The sequence below is a fragment of the Miscanthus floridulus genome, chromosome 8, assembly GCF_019320115.1.
Source record: "Miscanthus floridulus cultivar M001 chromosome 8, ASM1932011v1, whole genome shotgun sequence".
Taxonomy (NCBI): domain Eukaryota; kingdom Viridiplantae; phylum Streptophyta; class Magnoliopsida; order Poales; family Poaceae; genus Miscanthus; species Miscanthus floridulus.
The window spans coordinates 110,787,602-110,808,285 of NC_089587.1; the positions used below are offsets into that span (position 1 = coordinate 110,787,602).

Consider the following 20,684-nt stretch of genomic DNA (forward strand, 5'->3'; position numbering starts at 1 on the left):
GGGTATGCCCAAGGTAGTAGATTGTCGGCAGACAGATGCGCATGCCACAAACAAGATGGTGACGCAAGACAGACATGAGGTTTTATCCAGGTTCGGCCGCCAAGAAGGCGTAATACCTACGTCCTGCATCTGATTGTATTGTTGTATGTTAATGAGAGATGTTTTTTAGAGGGGTCCCCTGCCTGCCTTATATAGTCCGAGGGGTAGGGTTACAGATCTGGAAAATAATCCTAGCCAGTTACAATTGCCATAGGTGGCTGGATAAGGATTCATATTCTAACCGACCAAGATCTTGCTTGATCGCCAAATCTGTCTTGACTCCTTGCGCGGGACTCTGAATAGGTTGGCTGGGCCGCACGTCATCTTTTGGTGGACCGAACCCTCTGATCTGGGCCGGCCCAAGCCTAGCCGTAATGGTATAGGGGTTAATACCCCCACAGAGGGGGTCCCTGCCCACCTTATATAGTCCTGGAGGTAGGGTTATAGGTTGGTTAGATCTATGAGATAACTGAAAAGTAATAACAGATTACAGGAATCATGGGATCATACGTATGCTAACAGATCTCGTAGTATCTTTAGGATATCTTACTAGTGTCTTGCAGGAGATGCCGAGCAGTGTCGTGCCCCGCAAGGCTTTGTCTTGTGGGCTGGGCCACCCCAGGGGGCGTAACCCATGTGGTCTACCATGGTTATCTGGGGTCATACCCCCACAGCTAGTCCCTGAGCACCTTGTACCCATTGTACAATGTCGTCTTGAACTTGTCTGAGTAGGTGCGAACAAAGCTGATCAATCAAACTCATAGTCCTACCACCGTGATGAGTTGCCGAGCAGTTGTGAGCAGTCGCCGAGTAGCATGAACCATCACCGAGCAGCGTGAACCATCGTCGAGCAGCGTGAGCCATCGCTGAGTAGTGTAAACCATCGCTAAGCAGTGTAACCCAAGTATGGCTTGCCATAAGGGTGTATGGAGCTCAAGTTCAGAAACCAAAATTTCTTCGCAGTGGACCAAGTATGCCCACTTAGAGTCTGACCACGAGAAAGGGAGATAGTCTTCTTCAGCTTCAAGAGGTGCGGAGTCTTCTAGATTAAAGTAAACACACTCACCACAAGGTGAAGTATGCCCACTTAGTCCCTGAGCCTAACAGTAGGTGACGTAGTCACGTGGTGCTAGGGTCCAAAGTAGAAGAAAAGTAGAAGACCAGCCGAGCAGGCAGCCAGTCCTCGGGCGTAGCCCCAAAATGAGAAAAGCACATTCATCGCAAGGTGAATGTGCCCACTTAGTCCCCAAGCCTAATAGTAGGTGACGTGGTCACATGATGCCAGGGTCAGATACATCAGTCATCAGAAGAAAGTCCCCAATGCGGTGAGGAACCGAGACATAGTGCTGACGCAGTCCCTGAGTCACAAGAGGAAATCTTAGAGAAAACAAATTGTGGAGAAAATATCAGAGTAATGATTGTACAGTAGTAATTACTAAGCCATAACAGTTGGCGGAGAAGTCGGCGAATATTCGGTGAACAATAACAAATTGCAGCGAGAAGTGAGTGATATGGGTTGTATTTGCGTGAAGGCCCAGGTAACGGCCCACCATGCAGTTGTAGAGGATTTGGAGAGGCGCAAATCGCGGAGCGATTTCCCAAAAACCCTTGAATGCAAAGAGGTGGGGGGATAACTGCGCCACCGCACCCCTCACTCCCACCTTTGCCACTTTGCCACTTCGTCTTTCTCCTCAATCGTCACACTTCTAGATTCATACTTGCTTCCATCGCCAATCCTGAATCAGATCTGAGAAATGGCGTCGACAAAGGGAGCTATGAAACAGAAGAAGGCGGTCGCCGTAGCTAGCCATGATGAGGAATGGGTGCCATCGAGGATGGGGAGGTGGAGATCAATAGGATGGTGGAGGTGGGCGTTCTTTCTAACCGAGTCACCACCGGATGGTGGCCAGCCAGCGGTGAACCCTTCCCCATGCCACATACTGATGAAGTAGTGGTGTTTGAGGATTATTTCTGGCGTGGGTTGGGCTTTCCTGTTCATACTTTTTTGAGGGATCTATTGGAGTTCTGGGTAATTAGTCTATGCAATCTCCACCCAAACACCATCTTGCACATCTCGATCTTTATCCACTTCTATGAAGCGTATCTGGGGATTCTTCCACACTTCAACCTCTTCAGACACCTATTCTAGTTGAAGAAGAAGGGCGGTGGTGGTTCTAAGGTGGTCGGCGGCATATATCTACAACTCCAGGATGGAATGGTGAGCGAGTACATCACTGTACTATTGAATACTTCTCTGAAGTGTGGAATGCCAGGTGGTTCTACATGAAGCAGAGTCATCTTGCAATCCGCTGCGATGTCGATCACATCCTGGAGAGCCAAAAGAGCTGGTCGGAGAAGCCGAGCAGTGTTGACATGGAGCAGGTGAGGGAACTCCTTGACCTAATAAAAGGCGTGGAGATTAATGGCGGACTGGTGGCGGCGAGCTTCATAGTGCACCGCGTCCAGCTCTGCAAGGAGAGGGCCCACCTGGGCTTTGACTTCAAGGGCAACGACGGCGACACCCGGGAGAGAATGGGGAGGCTGACGAGGGATGATGTGCTAGAGCGAGCCGCAGAGCTATTCGCTCCAAATGCCTCGTTCAGTGTGTCAAGGCCGATGAGGGCCTTTAATTGTATAAATCCACCTCCTAAGGTAACCATCCCAATTATTTTGTCTGTAACGCTTTTTATCCATAATTGTTGTCGAGCAGTGAACTAATTCACTTATGCAAAGATCCATTTACAGGAAAGAGCAGTGTACTTCTTAGGCATGCCGAGGGGTGATTGGCCATAGGCAGTAGATGCTCGGCCACCAAGTCGACCTGAGGAAGATGTGGCTAGCGCCTTGTCGGAGTCTGAAGGCATAGACACTGGTGGGGCACCCCCCCGGTGTAAGAGAAAGTTTGGGGGAAGAGGGCAGCGACAAATGAGCCGGCCTAGAAGAAAAGGAAAACAGCAGGCACTATTCCCTGCAAACTAGGTGGCATCTCGCTTGGTGGTGACTAGACCACTCGGACATGAAGTGCAGCGATGTCCGAGTGGTCGGATGATGACGGGGCTCTAGTAGCTCCTCCTCCGAGCAATAAAGCGCCCCCACGTAGCTCACGCGTGGAAGAGCAACTGAAGGGAGGGGAGGGAGTCCCCGAGAAGTAGGTGATGGGAGTCCCAGAGCAACAGGAGGAGGCAAGGCCGATAGCAGAGGCCGCAAGACCTCCACCATAGGGTGCAGGAGTCGACCCTAGGCCCGTGCCTGGGGGCTCTGGATGGCAATGCCGGTTCAAAAAAGTATACCAACAAGCTGACACGTAAGTATCCTTGCCTTGGAGTTATTTTGTTATCGTATCCTTATCTCTTTTGGTGACTGACAAGCTGATCTGATGCAGTACGAGGTGTATGGAGGATCTGAGCCCGCCCGTCTAGACTGATGATCAACCGAGGGCTGGTCCTAGGGTGGAGGCAACACCAGCAGACCACATCTCAGAGTCCTCGGGTGCTCGGCGGCCTACAGAAGAGTCAACCGCCACTGCTGATGTACATGGTGGTGGCAAACGGTTGGTGCCGATGGTGGATGGGTCGACAGCAATGCTCGAGGCAGCGGCGGAAACCACCGGGACCTCAGGAGTAGAGGCTGGAGTTGCCGACGCCATGCCGGAGTCTAGAGCGGAGAAACCTGTGATGCCGGAGGAGCAGACAGCGTGCCCTAAAGCATCAAAGGGTGTGGTCGGACATGTTGTCTGACCACAGAGCCCCCTGGTGGTGCCTCCATCTGTGGAGGAGGAGGACAAGGTGGAAGAAATCGAGCGTGTGGAATCACGACCTCAAGTTGTCCGAATCCACCGCAAGCGAGGCGATGAAGTGGTGGTCATTGAGGAGGAGGACACCACCAGGGAGCTCAGGAGGCTAGAGTCTGCCCTTTCTAGAGTGATGAAGCAGATCAAGGTTAGTACTGTGCCTGGAATGCTCGTCTTTGACATTGGAGATCGAAGTTCTTCATAATCATTGTGTGTTTGCAAGGGATAACTCGGACTGCCAAGCAATGCCGCTAGCTGATCAAGAGGATGGAGCCCCTCACTGAGGAGAATGAAAAGCTCAAAGAGGCGATGAAGCTTATGGAGAAGAACATCTAGAGGTCCTAGCGTGAGCGAGATCTTACTGAGTCCAACACGCGGGACCTGGAATACTAGAAGGGCATGATATCCGAGCAGCTAGCGACCATGTCTGAGCAACTGTGGGGCAAGTCCGAGCAGCTGGCCATTGTCTCCGAGCAGCTGACAAGTGCTTCCGAGCAATTGGAGCGGAAGTTTGAGTAGCTTAGAAGCGTCTCCGAGCAGAAAGCAGGTATGGCGTATCAGCAAATGCGCTTTGCATTATTGAAAAGTCATATTGTGGCTGACGACTGTTGTGCTTGTAGAGCAAGATGCGGAGCTCGGCCAGCTATGCCGAGGCATTGAGCAACTCCGAGAGGAGAAGGTGAAGGAGTCAGGGTGAGCGGAGAAGCTGGTCGAGGAGCTAAAAGGTGAATACTTCATGGTCGGAGTTACTGCTGGAGTAATTTCTTGGCTTGATGGATCCTTGTGATGCTGATAGACTATCCTCGGAGGGTTAAGGAAAAGTTCAATGTGTTGGAGTAGGAGGCCTGGACCTAGAGGAACAAGTTTGACGCCGTAGTTGCTGGAGTCAAACCGATGCTCGACTGTGTTGACCTGGAGGCGTCTCCTCAACCCGACGGTAGGCCACTGCATCCGAACACCATCATCAAAAGGTGCAAGGCGGCATGGGAGAACTTCAAGAGCTTCAACCGCAATGCCATCATCCCTGCTATTACACATGCCCTAGTGGTGGTTCGGTCCCATTACCCTACCACTGACCTTCAAGTGATAGGGGCCGGATTCACCGAAGGAACAGGCGCGACGGAGCACCAACAGCTGGAAGATGAGGTGGAAGACACGACGAAGAAGCTGGCCAGTGACATCGACCTATTCGGCGAGATGGACAGCGATGGCGAAGCCCAATGATCTGCTAAGAGGAAAGTCTGTAATAATTGGAGAGAGTAGTTAAAACGCGCAAGGGCGTAGACAAACATTTGTATGTAGAAATGTTGTAAAGTGGCATGTGCATGTTTATGCAATTTGCAAGTTTTCATTGAAGAATCATTGTAGTGTTAACCCTAACGCAATTATACGTAGTACAAGTAGCATCCGAGCAATTAGTTCGATACTGAACCCTTTGGCCTTGGCTAGCCCATAGTCCATAACGTCAAGCGCGGAGCCCATGCACGTGTAGGAGGAAGAGGCGTGACTAAGGAACCACAGCCGACCACCCATAACACAGAGCACGGAGCCCGTAGCACGTGTAGGGAGAGATCAGAGACTAGGTCTTCTCCATAGAGAATAGAGCGGAACATGTGCTGCTCGATGGTTGGCAAATTAACTTGGTGATATATGTAGTATAAGTGGCATCCGAGCAGTTAGTTCTTTACTGTGCTCTTGGCCTTGGCTAGCCCATAGTCCATAACATCGAGCATAGAGTCTGTGCACGTGTAGGAGGAATAGTTGTGACCAAGGAACCGCAGCCAACCACCCATAACGCAGAGCGTAGAGCCCGTAGCACGTGTAGGGAGAGATCAGAGACTGGGTCTTCTCCATAGAGCATAGAACAAAACATGTGCTGCTCAGTGAATGGCAAAACATTTCGAAGATATGGAGAAACGCAGCGGAGTGTTTATGGCAATCACATGTTGAAGATATGGAGAAAAGTGGTAGAGCATTTATGGCGATCTCATATTAGAGTTCGTTAAGGAGTAGCTTAGAGCTTGGCGACTGTAAGTGGAGATTAAATCGTAATGTAGAAATAATGGAGACAAATTATGGCAACCAAAACTTTATTCATCATGGAGTGGAGAATACATATCTAGAGTGTTTCAAGGATAGAAACATATAAGGTGCTCGATGTGCCATGAATTGGGGATATCAATTCTGTCCAAGTCACATAGCCGATAAGACCTTGGTCGGGTAACCTCTTTCACGATGTAAGGCCCTTCTCAGGGGGATGAGAGCTTGTGCATCCCTTTGGTTTTTTGCTTTCTATGAAGAACGAGGTCACCAACAACAAATGAACAACCTTTGATGTTGTAGTTGTAGTATCTCCGCAAGCTTTCTAGATATTTGGCTATGCGGACATAGGTGATCAGGATTTCCTCCTCAGCCCTGTTGACATCCTCTATCCGAATAGCTGCGGCTTGCTCTTCATCATAATGTTCCACCCTAGGTGCTCGGAAGGCAATGTCCATAGGTAGTATGGCTTCTGAGCCATAGACCAAGAAATATGGAGACACACCGGTGCTACGACTAGCTTGAGTACGCAGTCCCTAGACCATAGCTGGTAGCTCTTTGAGCCATCTGCCTAGATGCTTTTCTTCTTTCTGATATAGCCTCTTTTTGAGGGCATCAAGGATCATGTCGTTCGCCTGTTTGACCTGGCCATTGGCTTTAGGATGGGCAATGGAGACATATTTGATGGAGATGCATCGATCTTTGCAGAAGTCCCAAAAATGATGACTAATAAATGTAGTTTTGAGGTCGGTGATAATGCTATTTGGGAGACCGAATATGTGGATGATATCTTTGAAGAGCTCGACTGCTTTCTTTGCAGTAGCCAAAACAAGCGATTTGTATTCGATCCACTTGGAGAACTTGTCGATGGTGATGTACACGTATCGAAAACCACCTGGCGCTGGCTTGAAGGGTCCAATCATATCCAGTCCCCAGCATGCGAAGGGCCAGGAAGCTGGGATGGTCTGCAGTTCTTGTGTCGGCACGTGTATTTGCTTGGCGAAAAATTAGCATCCTTCACAATGTCGGACGAGGTCTTTAGCATCGGCGATGGCCGTGGGCCAGTAAAAACCATCTCAGAAAACTTTGTCGACCAGGTTTCTTGAGGCCGCGTGGTTGCCGCAGGATCCAGAGTCAATTTCGAGAAGTAGTTTCACTCCCTCTTCTTGGGTGATGCATTTCTACAGTATCCCTTCCTTGGCACTTTTCCTCATCAAGTTCCCATCCACCAGCGTGTAATGCTTGCTTCGATGGATTAGGCATTCGGTTTTAGTCTTGTCGGCGGGTACTTCAGCACTGGTGAGGTACTTGATGAACTCTTTCCTCCAATCAGCGGTCGGCGAAGGTACTGTAAGTACCAGCTGCTCGGAACTTCTTAAACTTTCTTCTCTTCCTTAATGGATGGCGCCAAAAGATCTTGAACGAAGACTCTAGGCGAAATCATGGCGTGAGAAGAGCCTATCTTGGATAGGTGGTCGGCGAGCTGATTTTGATCTCGTACCACGTGGTGGTACTCGATACCGTAGAATTTTCCTTCAAGCTTCCTTATTTTGACATAGTAAGCATCCATCTTCTCACTGGAGCAGGACCAGTCTTTGTTGAGCTTGTTGATGACTAGCGTGGAGTCCCCGTATACCATGAGGCTTTTGACGTTGAGCTCAACAGCTATACGAAGTCCGTGGAGACATGCTTCATATTCGGCGGTGTTGTTGGAGGCTAGAAAATGTATTCGAAGAACGTATCGGAGCTTATCCTTGGTCAGCGTAATGAACAGAATGCCACCGCTAGCACTGATGATGTTGAGGGCACCATTGAAGAACATCACCTAGTGCTCAGGGCATGTAGCGGGTATGGGCTCTTGGATCTCGGTCCACTCAGCGATAAAGTCAGCGAGCGCCTATGACTTGATGGTAGGCCAGCTTCTAAACTCAATGGAGTAAGTGTCGAGCTCAATAGCCCACTTGATGATGTGGCCATTGGCTTCTTTATTGCAGAGAATGTCCCCCAGAGGGAACTCGGTGATCACGACGATCTTATAATACTCGAAGTAATGGCGGAGCTTGCGTGACGTGATCAGAATAGCATATAGCAATTTCTAAACTTGAGGATAACAAGTTTTGGGCTCGTTAAGGACCTTGCTGATGAAATAGACCGGACGTTGCCCCTTATAGGCGTGCTCGGCCTCCTCGCGTTCGACGATGATAGTTGTGCTAACGACGCGAGAAGTGGTGGCGATGTAGATCAATAGAGTTTTATCTGGTCGAGGCACCGTCATGATTGGAGGCTTCACTAGAAACAACTTGAGCTACCTAAAAGCTATATCTTCCTCCTTCGACCAGGAGAAGCACTCGGAGGCCTTGAGGAGTTTAAAGAATGGTAGTCCCTTTTCGTTGAGGAGCAATATGAAGCAGCTGAGAGCAACCATGCAACCTGTAAGCTTTTGAATATCCTTGACAGATGTTGGCCATTTCATGTTGGTGATGGCGGAGACCTTATTGGGGTTGGGTTCGATGCCGCGGGTGTTGACGATGTAGCCTAGAAGTATACCAGATGGAACTCCAAAGATGCACTTTGAAGGGTTCAGCTTCCATCGGTACCTTTTTTAGGTTGGCAAACATTTCTTCGAGGTCGGCGATAAGATTGTCGGTGGTCTTGGACTTGACGACCACATCATCGATGTAAGCTTCAACGTTGTGGCTGATCTATTGATTGAGGCACATCTGGATGGCCGTTTGGTAGGTTGCCCCGGTGTTCTTGAGTCCAAAGGACATGGTGGTATAACAGTACGTACCAAAAGGCATGATGAACGATGTCTTGATCTGGTCTTCTTCCTTGAGGGAAATCTGGTGATAGCCGGAGTAACAGTCAAGGAAGGACAGCAGTTCGCAGCTAGCGGTGGAGTCTACAACCTTGTCTATCTGAGGCAGACCAAAAGGGTCTTTAGGGCAGTGTTTGTTAAGATCAGTGTAATCAACGCACATTCTCCATTCTTTATTCTTTTTTTGAACAAGAATAGGGTTTGCTAACCACTCAGGATGATACATTTCTTTTATGAATCCGGCAGCTAGGAGCCATTTTATTTATACCCTAATAGCCTCCTTCTTGTCTGGCATGAATCATCAGAGTTTTTGCTTGATTGATTTGGCGATCGGTGAGACATTCAAGGAGTGCTCGATCTTCTCCCGTGGTACCCCCGACATGTCTATAGGTTTCTAAGCAAACACGTTGGCGTTGACACATAGGAAGGAGACGAGCGCGCTTTCCTATTTGGGGTCAAGGTGAGCCCCAATCTTCACTGTCTTGGAGGGGTCGTCGAGGCCGAGGCTGACTTCCTTGGTTTCTTTGGACTTGGCGGAGGCGCGAGGAGGCTCCAGCGATGGGATCTCTAGGTCGTCAGCGGGCACCGTCTTAGCGTCGGTGACCACACTTGCCATCTAGATGGAGAGGTCGGTGGCTTCGGTGAGGGCGAGACTATCTATCTCGCAGGCGTAGGCGATGGAGAGGTTGGCCCATAGGGCTATGACTCCTACAGGCGAAGGCATCTTTAGCACCAGATAAGCATAGTGCGGTCCAGCCATGAACTTGGCTAGAGCTGGCCGACCAAGTATGGCGTGGTAGGCGGTGTTGAAGTCAGCGACATAGAAGTTGATGTGCTCGATGCGGTAGTTGTTTGTTGTGCCAAACTGTACTAGTAGGGTGATCTCTCCAAGCGGTTTGGATGCCCTTCTAGGTACCACACCCTAGAAGGAGGAGTCAGAGGGTGTGAGATCTGTTATCCCAAGGCCTAGCTCCTTTAGGGCTCCGACGAAGAGGAGGTTTAGAGCGCTCTCACTGTCGACGAGCACTTTTCTGAAAAGCACTTTCTAGATGATTGCATCAAGGATGTGGGGGAAATGCCCTATGTAGGGGATGTCCACCCACTGGTCAGTCCTACTGAAGGTGATAGGGACCTTGGACCAAGGGCAATAGCTAGGGTTGGCAGCAGCATCTTCCGCAGCGACGGTGAGCACCCGGCGGGTGACGAGCTTCTGTTCTCTTCTGCTCTCGGTGGAGGCGAGGCCCCCAAAGATGGTGGTGATGCCTTGTCACAATCCTAGAGGGCATTGTTGTTGCCCCCAGGTGGTCGGTGGCCTCCGGCTCCGTCGTTATTGTCGTCATCTAGCTTTTTGGCCTGGAATTCCTTAGCCAAGCCGAGATAGTCCTTCATCTTATGCTTGGCGTTCTTATGGAGAGAGCACGGGCCATCGAGGATCTTCTTGTACTGCTTGTCGTAGTTGCGCTTGGCGCAAGGTTCATCAACGGCGGCGATGATGTGGTCTGGTCAGTGGTGGCGATAATGACCAGACTTGGATCCTTCTGGCCGATCACGGCCGCTGTCCTAATGATGACTGCAGTCGTCGTAGCGGCAGTCGCTGTGGCACCGGTCGTCGGGGCGATCGTCGCTACGGCGAGTTGGGCGATGAGTGCCCGCATCCTCGTTGAAGCACACCTTGGCTTCCTCGACGTCGGCGTACTGGTTGGCAGTCGTAATCATCTCGCTAATCCATGTGGGCGGCTTACGGTTGAACTTGGAGTGGAGATCGCGGTGATAGAGTCCTCGAACGAAGGCGGTGATGACCTCAGCTTCCATAATGTTAGGAATAGAATTCCTCATCTCGGAAAAGCATCTGATGTAGCTACAAAGAAGCTCGGACGGCTTCTGATAGATGCGGTTCAGATCATGCTTGGTGCCCGGTCGAGTACACGTAGCCATGTAGTTGTCGGTGAAGACCTTTTTCAGCTCTTCCTAGGATCCGATGGAGTCCAGGGCAAGGCTTGTGAACCACTTCATGGTGGTTGGCGTGAGCATAACGGGAAGATAATTCGCCATGACACTAGTATCTCCTCCGGCGGCGCGCACAGCAGTGCGTAAGCCTGTAGCCACTGTGTGGGGTTCATCCTTCTCTCGTAGGGACCCCAGTGATTTTGAAACCACGGGGCCACTAGAGTGTTCGGAGTGCCCTCATGAATGCCGAGGGCCCTTCAGGGTTGTCGGCGCCGTTATCTACAGCGTTGCCGATGTTGAGCGGCTCGAGAGCTGAGTCTGGGTTACCGAACTCTTGCTCGTACTCTTGACGGTGGCATACTTCTTCTTTATGGCGACTGAAGTGGCGCTCGTCGATACGTCGTCATGCGTCTCAAAGATTATTGAGGTGCACTCGAACGTCCTGGTCGACCTCCATGTCATGTTGGCGAAGGTGTTCAATGCAGTTGCCCCTAGCTCCCCCTGGAGGGGTTGCCTGTCGTCGCGGTGCTGGTCGGTGAAGCGACTTGGGCGACGATCGGATCTTGGCGCGGCTGATCGGTGAATCGAGCTTGTAGAGTATGAAGGTCTCTGATCCTAGAGGATCTCGTTGACCTGGCATGGCGACGACCTTGGCGACCTCTAGCGTCTGTGGGAGCTGGGCGAGCTTGTTGGTGGCTACGGACAGGTTAGCGCTTGGGGTCTTGTAGACGTCATGTCCGTCAACACGGACAAATTCGTCGTCGAGGTTGCGGTGGAGTTGGCGTGGCCTTCCCTACGAGTCAAGCTGAGCCTCGGCCATCGCAAGGGCAGCCTCGTTTGCTCGGTGCTGCGCATGATTAACGTTCCTGTTAACGTGGGCAACGTGGTCCTCCTCGGCTTCCCCTTCCCGCGGGGGTTGTCGACGCTGACGTTCAAGATTGCGCCACCACGGAAAGGAGGGAGAGGAAGTTGTTTGGCTGTGGTCTCGGCGATAGTCTCCGTAGAGCCCTGGGACTCGGAGTCTGGATTCTCCTCCAAGGTGGTTTGGAGGGATGCTCCAGGGCATCGGCCGACGCATAGTATGTTGACAGCCGACGGGAGCTGGTCGGCGATCTGGTCGGCGAGAGGATGGACATCTCCAACCTGGTCGGTGAATTTGCCCCGTAGGGCCTCTTGGTAAGTGGCGTCGACGTTGGTGGGCCCGAAGGGCAGAGCCGCAACCCCTGGAGTTTCCCGAGCAGCCTTCGACAGATCTGGATCGGAGGGTGGTCGGCGCTGAATCAGAGTGTCCAGAGCCGATTCTGCGATGGAGAGGCAATCAGCGAGCTTCTGACCAACTTGATCGATGGATGCGATCAGATCATCGTTGTTGATTTGCCACCTCTGGTAGCGAGGAAGCGGGCGGCGAGTTGTTGATGAAGGCGACCTCGAAGGCGGTTTTGAGATCGGATCTGTAGTCACAGGTGTTAGGGTGATCGACGCATAATTGATCTGCACTGGCTCAATGAGCTCTCTGACTCCGTCAGCATTGATGATCCACGAGATCGATCCGACCGTGAAGATCTGGCCGGGCTGTGGGAAGGACGAAGGGCTTGCGGAACGTACCATCTTGTTCGATATGGAAACAGCACGCACACCCCTACCTGGCGTGCCAACTCGTCGGCAGTCCTCCAAGGGTTATCCCATGAAAATAGATTGATCGACAGAGATGCATGTAATCGAGAACAAGAAGGCAACATAGACACACGAGTTAGATAGGTTCAGGCCGTCACTATGACGTAATATCCTGCTCAAGTGGTCTGTTGGATTGTATTGGCTATTGTATAATATTGCGTGAGTTTGGAGGAGGTCCCTGTCCGCCTTATATAGTCCGGGAGGCAAGGTTACAAGTCGGTTAGATATAGAAGATAAACTGGAAAGTAATAACAGATTATAGGAATCATGGGATCATACGTATCCTAACAGATCTCGTAGTATCTTCAGGATATCTTTCTGGTGTCTTGCGGGAGGCGCCGAGCAATGTCGTACCCCACAAGGCTTCGTCTCGTTGGCTGGGCTGCCCCAGAGGGCGCAACCCTTGTGGTCTGCCGTGGATATCTGGGGTCGTAGCCCAACACCTTGCCTCCCAGATTATGTTTGAGATAAGAGGAAGAGGAACTCATTAGCACGTTAGCTTCATCCTCGCTACCTTGTCTCAAGGTTTGCTTGATTCATCCTGTGTGCCTTGGCTGCAACTGAGATCCCTCCAATATTAAAATGCTATTATGTCCAAAAACATGCTATAACTGAATATATGTGTGTGTTTTGTATAGACAGTTTATACAGTATAACTGTGCAAGTTAGTTTTTCAGTTGCGCAGCTTATTAATCAACAAAAATGCTTAGTATGCAGTAATACATACTTTGATTAATGTTCCTACCTGTACAGTTTTTATGCGAACTCCAAGTAGCAGAGCCTACACAAGTATTCAAATGATTGAGATGTTGCAGTGGTTACTTTTGAAAATATATTTTGGCCTCCATGCAACTTCAAACAGCCTTTGTTATAATTTTGCCTTATCAATTCTTAAGATGCCCACTATCTCAAAGAAAATAATAAAAAGATCTTCAGATGCCAATACTGCCAGTTCTTCAGATATCCCTTGCTGCATCCCTTTTCTTTATACATATATGTACATGACGATATCCATATATCCGCAATGATATTGATATTCAGTGTTATGGATACTAGGTTCTGTATGGTACTACCATTCAATAAGACACATTTTTGGATCAGTAAAACCTCCTCGTGCTGTCAGGTTAGTAGTGTATGTGTCCTTAACCTATTTATTAGTACCAGCCCTATTCTGCTTCATGGAAACCTTACTAGAAGCTGTACAAATGAATTAGATTACTGACCAAAGATTTCTAATATCCAGTCTTTGCAATACAATGACATCAAATTCTTTTAAATAGCAGATTTCAGCAATTCCTAGGACTAGGAGTTGGTAGGCATCCTCTTGTCAGCAGCAAGGGGATCGAAATACTAATGGTTGTGCAGCCAAACAATCCATATAGCTAGCTTTGCAGTGATGCAAGGATTAACAAGGAGGCAATTTTCCAGTTTCTATCTTGCTTCTTTGGATAGTCTGTTGCCTCTGCATTAATTTTGTGTATGAGCTGTCATGATGCAGGTTAGAACGGAGTAGGGCTGGTACTAAATCCTGCATCACAAGATAATAATACAGAGATTGAAAAAACAGGAATAGTGGTCCTTTTTCTCCAATGGTCAATTTTGCCCCCAAAGATTATAACATCCCAATCAATTTAATTAATGGGATGGTTTTAGCATACGCACTTTCAAAAATTCTAATAAATTATGTGTTTTCAAGATCTCTGATAATTTCAAATCTAACGAAGGTTTGCATGTTGTAATTGATGGCAAAAGTAATGTTCTAATGCTGATATCTGAACTATGATAGATACATCTGGCAAACATAACAAAGATATTCCTAAAATTTACTGCTCTAATTGTTTGCATTGCAGGCCATTATCCTTCACATAACGAGTGTATGCAGACCGGTGTCCTCCAATGCGATTAACAAAGTTTGAGATTTTGAGAAGCAACAAAAAAATGGTCCGATTAGCTTATTAGGAATCACATTGGGTGATCAATGCTTGAGGCCAAATACATGTGGAAAGCCTGGAACGTTTTTTGGTTGACAATGATTTTTACTTTAATTGTGTTTGGTTATGCTCAATATTGATGCTCATATAAGAATATGGATGATTATATCTGTTTTCAATTTTTTGTATGCAAGGATGAAATAAATTCGTACTATGCTTGATCCTACTTCTATTCTTGGTTGGTATAAAGATATTCCATACAAGCGCTATGTGCATAAAATTATCAATGTTCCCAATGATAATATACTTGCAACGGGATTGTAAACCCTTGGATATTTGTCTGCTAATTTTGACCCACTATTTTTTTATACTCTTGCTGCCTTGAAATTTTTAAGACTCATAACATACCATTTTTCTTACTCTTTTTTGTGTTGAATTGCGTTGCAAGTTTTTAGCCGTACCAACGCACGGGCATGTGCTAGTTAAAAAAATGTCTGAATCTTGATGGACTAGTTTGATGCTTATTTGCTAGTAGAAGCCCTCATTATCTATTATAATTAATCGATGTTGATCATCCGACTACGTAGAAGCGCTAGTGAAGCGTTGTTAGGACTACATATATGCGGTAGGATGGCATTGATCCTCTGTCCTTGATAATTTTCAAAGGAGTTGTATTGGTCCTAATGACACTCCACTGACACTTCAACGTAGCAACGACTAATTATAATAGATAACAAGATATTCTACTAGAAAATAAGCACAAAAACGAGTCCATAAAGATTGAAATTTTTTAAAGCTAGGTACCATAAGTTAGAGCATGATTTTAGAATAAAACTAAAACTAATTTCATAATTCGTGTATGTAAAACAAGATTTCTATGAATTTCTAAGATTTAACCAAATTTTTGGATTTTAAAGTACATTATTTTTCCCATGTAAAAATATTTGGATAATTTTTGAAAATTCGTTTTTATGATTTTTTTTTCAATATTTTAAAAATATTTCTGGTATAATTTAACTCTCTGGATTTTTAACTTAGTCTGATTTACTCCCTTTGATGCCATGTCAGCAAAATCATCATTAAGACTACTAAAAGTGTAAGAACAAATAATTTTAAAAATTGAGGAGGGTTAGAAAACTGGTTCTGTAGAGAACACCGGCATAGTTTTTTGTAGGGGTACAACCGGCATAGTTTTATTTTATTTTAGGGGATACAACCGGCATAGTTTTTTTTTTAGGGAAATACAACCGGCATAGTTGGGGGAGAGTAAATTGGATTTTTTTTTTTGGGCCTTAGAACTCCGCTTCGAGGAAGGCTTTTTTTTTTGCCAGCTCTAGACCCAACTGGAACATTTTGGGCCTTATATGCAGTACGCAGGCCCTCATCGCGTTCCCATTTCCCGGTCCATCTCTAGGCCCGTCATCTCTGGTCAGGTGCGGGCAGGCTGAAGTGGCGCACGCGGCCCTCCCCAGCCTGGCCCGCCCGTCACGGGAGACCCGCTTGACCCGTCACGGCACCACGCGGCCCCGCCGACATCATGGGCCTTACGTACGGTGGTAAGCACACTTCTCTTCGCCATTTGTTTGCTAAAAAAAAACTTCTGTCTTCGCCAACGCTGACATCCGGGACCCACCAACCGAACTATTGTAACTTTCTTCGCACTGTCCTTTTCGTCGCAGCAGCTGCGCGGCGTCTCCCGTCCACAAGTTGAAGCAGCCCCGGCACCCCAAGTGGGCAAGTGGCCTGTGGGCTGTGGCGCAGCGGCAGGACCGCAGGGCAGCTGGACCGAGCCGATCAATCCCATCTCAGCGGCCCGCAGTGCCCGCCCTCCTCTCAGCCTCTCAGCCAAAGCTGCCCATCCAAACTGGTGTCCGCAGCTCTCGCCAGCCAGCCAGTCGCCGCCGCGCCCTCGCCGCCACGAGAGGGGGATGGCGACGGCGAGCGGCGTCTCCACCGGCTCCGTGCTGCAGCTGCCCTCCTTGCGGGTAGGAGGACGCTCCGCTGTCTCGCATACATGTTAATTGTTCAGAACGCGTGCTTTGGCCCCCCGCTGCAATGCGCGACACATGCTCGCTCTAAGTCCTCCGATGCGCTTACCTGGCTTTGGTTATTGATGTTCAGGTGTCGGCCAAGCGATTGCTGCCTCGGAGAATAGCCGCTGGATCTCCCGCAGGTAGGCTTTTGCTCGCGTAATTGTCAGGACTGGATGAGTGGTTCTTGGTCAAAATGTAGGTCTTTGAGTGGTGCAGAACTGGATGCTTGTAGCCTGTTGGTTTTTATCTTCACAATTCTATAGTCCCTGCTAGTGTAAATTCATAAAATTTTTATGTGGTTTGCATCCTGACCAGGTATTGTGTTAAGACAGGATGGATTATTAGACTTTGCAGGCTGATAAATTATACCATAGAAAATGATAACTAGGTCATCGAAGTTTACCCTAATGAGAATTCGCTATCGGCTTCATTTTTATCTAGCAGCTTTCACTATGCAGATGTGACATTCTTGTCTTCGTCAGGTAATTTTTTTGTGAAGAGAGATGTTGTATATAACAGAAGAAGCTACCACCAATTCATACCATTGAAGCAAAGAGGAGGCTTGCAAGCAGCAGTACTTCCAGTTACTCCACCACTATTAGATGATGAGGGGGAAAGGAAGCAAATGGCTGAAGATTATGGGTTCACACAAATTGGAGATGAACTACCAGATAACATTACTCTTAAAGATGTCATGGATACTCTACCTAAAGAGGTGCCAACTATCAACACTCAACACCAGTTTGCTTTTGGTGTTCCGATGTCACAAATTCTAACGTAAATTCTTCTATTGCTAGGTATTTGAAATCAATGATGTTAAGGCTTGGACGTCAGTTTTGATATCAGTTACTTCTTATGCGCTGGGTTTATTTTTCATTGCAAAGTCTCCATGGTATCTTCTTCCCTTGGCTTGGGCTTGGACAGGCACAGCAGTGACCGGGGTTAGCTCCGTCCCTTGCTCTCTAAACTCCTGTGTGAATTTGCCTGCACAGGCTCATGTTTTTATCTCTGTGGATTCTTCACACTCTAATTGATGTTTTTGTAAAGTTTTTTGTGATAGGTCATGATTGTGCTCATAAATCATTTTCAAGGAATAAGTTGGTTGAAGATGTTGTTGGGACCTTGGCTTTTATGCCATTGATATATCCTTATGAACCGTGGAGATTTAAGCATGACCGACATCATGCGAAGACAAACATGTATGTACATACATCCTTGTACATCAATCTCCAATGATTTTGAGTCCAAAAATGCACTCCGAGGTCCAAGTAGTATAATTTCCACTTCTCTTCCTGAAGTTTTACCTTCATGCATTGCATTGCAATGAGAATTCACCCATTGTGCACTTATTCACACAACATCTCTATTGCCTATTCTAGTTTTATTATTGCCCTTCACATGTATTTAATTTCGTTTTTCAGTTTTCAAACTTCCACTGAATTTTTTATATTGATTTCAACTAATTCTATGGAATGTCAGTTGAGCAACATCATAGCTAACATTTACATTCCTGATCTAGCATGCTTATACTGGTTTTCTAATATTCAATGAGCACAGATAACATATATACTGCAAATTCTTTAATCACAGCATAACTTAGAAAACTTTTAGAGTATTTGTATAATCTTTCAATATGGATGAAGTCATAACTTGAAAGGCCTTGAATATTTCCAAATGCCACTCATGTCCTAATTTGCATTTGGAACATTTACCTTTTGCACAATGTCCAGGTTGATAGAAGATACTGCGTGGCAACCTGTTTGGCAAAAGGAAATTGAATCATCGCCTTTTCTAAGGAAGGCAATTATTTTTGGCTATGGCCCTATCAGGCCATGGATGTCCATTGCTCACTGGTATTTCTTTTTCAACTATTTCTGTATTGCTGGACGAACTGCTCCATGATATAGTATTTCTGCTAACTATTGATCACCTGTCGGTCAGGTTGATTTGGCACTTCGATCTAAAAAAATTCAGACCAAATGAAGTTCCAAGGGTTAAGATAAGCTTAGCATGTGTGTTTGCATTCATGGCAGTTGGATGGCCTTTGATCATTCTCAAATCAGGACCAGCTGGATGGTTTAAGTTCTGGTTCATGCCATGGATGGTTTATCATTTTTGGGTAACATTTCTTATTTTCCACCATCATTGTTGAAATGCACATAGTGTCCAAGTCCATGATAATTATTAGTACTATCATGCTCTTATTCTATTTAAGTGTTTATAATATTTAACATTTCTTATTTCCTGTCACATTCATTTATTGAAATCTACATGGCGTCCAAGTCCATGGTAATTTTTTGTCATGTTCTTTGGACTGTTATACTTTTTTATAAAAGTTAAGTAGATACATCATGTTAATTCAATAATTCATGCTTAACTGCTGTAAATTACTGACCCATGGAGTCGATCAGATGCTCCAGAAAGAGTTGCCCATTTGCACAGCCTTTCATCAAAGATTCTGTGAAGGTTTAAAGGCAAATGGGTATACTCTAGCAGTCATTGCATTTCCTTGCGTTCAGGTTGAAATGCCATTATCTAATATGTACTTTGTTTTATATTATTATTATTAGAACCTCTTTACTGTATTCAGAAACTAGCAACAGACTGGTTCCTGCCACATGAATTTGCCAGCAGCTCATTTCATGACATTTTGGAAACCCCTTATTGAAAAGTTTTCAGAACATAGGTTGGATTCATTAAATCCCAGCGGTAAACTAAAACTTAGTATGATATCGTGCATTTAGCTGGTTTGACAGAGAAAAATATGCATAGCTAAAAGGATGATAATCTGTGTTCAAAACTGTAAAATATCTTCATTATCTAATGCTTTGTATACTGAAGTGTATTCTACTTATTTTTTAAAATGATCCTCTTCAGATGAGCACTTTTACAATGGTACATCATACAGCTCCTCATATACCATTCAAGTCATCTGAAGAATGGAATGCTGCACAAGCTCAATTAAATGGCACAGTTCATTGTAACTATCCTCAATGGTATGTTTTTATATTACATTGCACTCACACTAAGAACAAAGTTTATCTGCTGGACACATGTGACTCTTATTGAAGAGGCAACATGTTTCCATTATGATTCTTGTTGCACAGGAAGTCACTGAAGTTCGAAACTGTTGCCAACAAAAATGGCACTGATCATAATTTACTGTTTCATCTCACCTTCAAAATTTAAGATACTTCACCAAAAATTAAGATCATATTTGGTAGGATGTGCTTAAAAAACATGTAGACCATCAACTCTATTTTGTTTAACAGAATCATTCAATTGTAGAATTGTGTGTTGTTCTAGTTAAGAATTAGTCAGAGGACAATATTTCATTGAAGTTTCAGCAAAACTATGGAATGCTGTTTGGATATTTTGGGATAAAGGATTCATGTTGGCTGTACTAGCAAATCAATCTCTAGTGAAAGTATCATGGGAACATGTTGCCTCTTCAGCTGAATTTCATATGAGTAATTGACTTTTACAGGATAGAGATCCTTTGCCATGATATTAATGTGCATGTCCCACACCATATTTCTCCAAGAATCCCAAGTTATAACCTTCGTGCTGCTTATGACTCCATCAAACAGAACTGGGGCAAGGTGATTTGAAATCCTCCTACTTTGGTGCATCTCTCTGGTTCTTTACATACTAAGTAACTTCTTTTCTCATGTTGCAGTATGTCAATGAAGCCAACTGGAGTTGGCGATTGATGAAGACGATACTGACTAGATGCCATGTGTACGACAAGGAGAGATACTACGTTCCGTTCGATGAGCTCGTGCCGGAGGAATCCCAACCAATCAAATTCCTTAGGAAGTTCATGCCAGATTATGCATGATGCCATCATCGCAACTGTTGATTAGTCGAGAGTACTGTCGGCACAAGGAGACAGTCGCAGTTTCAGTGGCTTAGAGAGAGGAAACTTCTTAACAGCAATTATGCATATCCTCAAAATTTTGACGGAAATACTCCATGTTACTCTAGTATTTATGCAATAGGAAAGCAAGTATTTGTACCAAAATATTTGTATTTCAGGGAAATGAAAAAAGTCTACTTAACCCCCTTAACTATTGGTTGTTGTCTACTTCATTCCTCACCTATAAAACCAGATATTCTACACCTCAAACTATTAAAAACCGTTTAAATAACCCCTTGAGGCGGTTTTGAAAGTGATTTTGCTGATGTGGTATATTAAAAAGTTTATATAACCCCTCTAACATATCAAGAGTTTGACTGTATGACCCCCTCAACTATAAAATATGATATCGTAGATCTTAAAACATCTAATAAAATGATGGTCGTGTAGGGTCATTTGGCTATTGTATCCCACCATACTAGCTTAAGCACACATGCATGCACATAGACCCATCAGCTGCCTCCCTCTCTGAACTCTTTTCAGGCTTGTGCTA

General features: G+C 46.3%; 1 protein-coding gene across 1 annotated transcript; it reads left to right on the forward strand.

The window, feature by feature from the left end:
* Positions 1-15,992: 15,992 nt before the first annotated feature.
* Positions 15,993-20,342, forward strand: LOC136477154 (omega-6 fatty acid desaturase, chloroplastic-like). Its single transcript, XM_066475212.1, has 10 exons — positions 15,993-16,224; positions 16,361-16,412; positions 16,755-16,987; positions 17,070-17,213; positions 17,320-17,471; positions 18,003-18,125; positions 18,214-18,391; positions 19,150-19,268; positions 19,760-19,874; positions 19,952-20,342. Exons 1-10 carry the CDS (start codon positions 16,168-16,170, stop codon positions 20,111-20,113), a joined length of 1,335 nt encoding a protein of 444 aa, XP_066331309.1. The 5' UTR covers positions 15,993-16,167; the 3' UTR covers positions 20,114-20,342.
* The last annotated feature ends 342 nt before the right edge of the window (positions 20,343-20,684 follow it).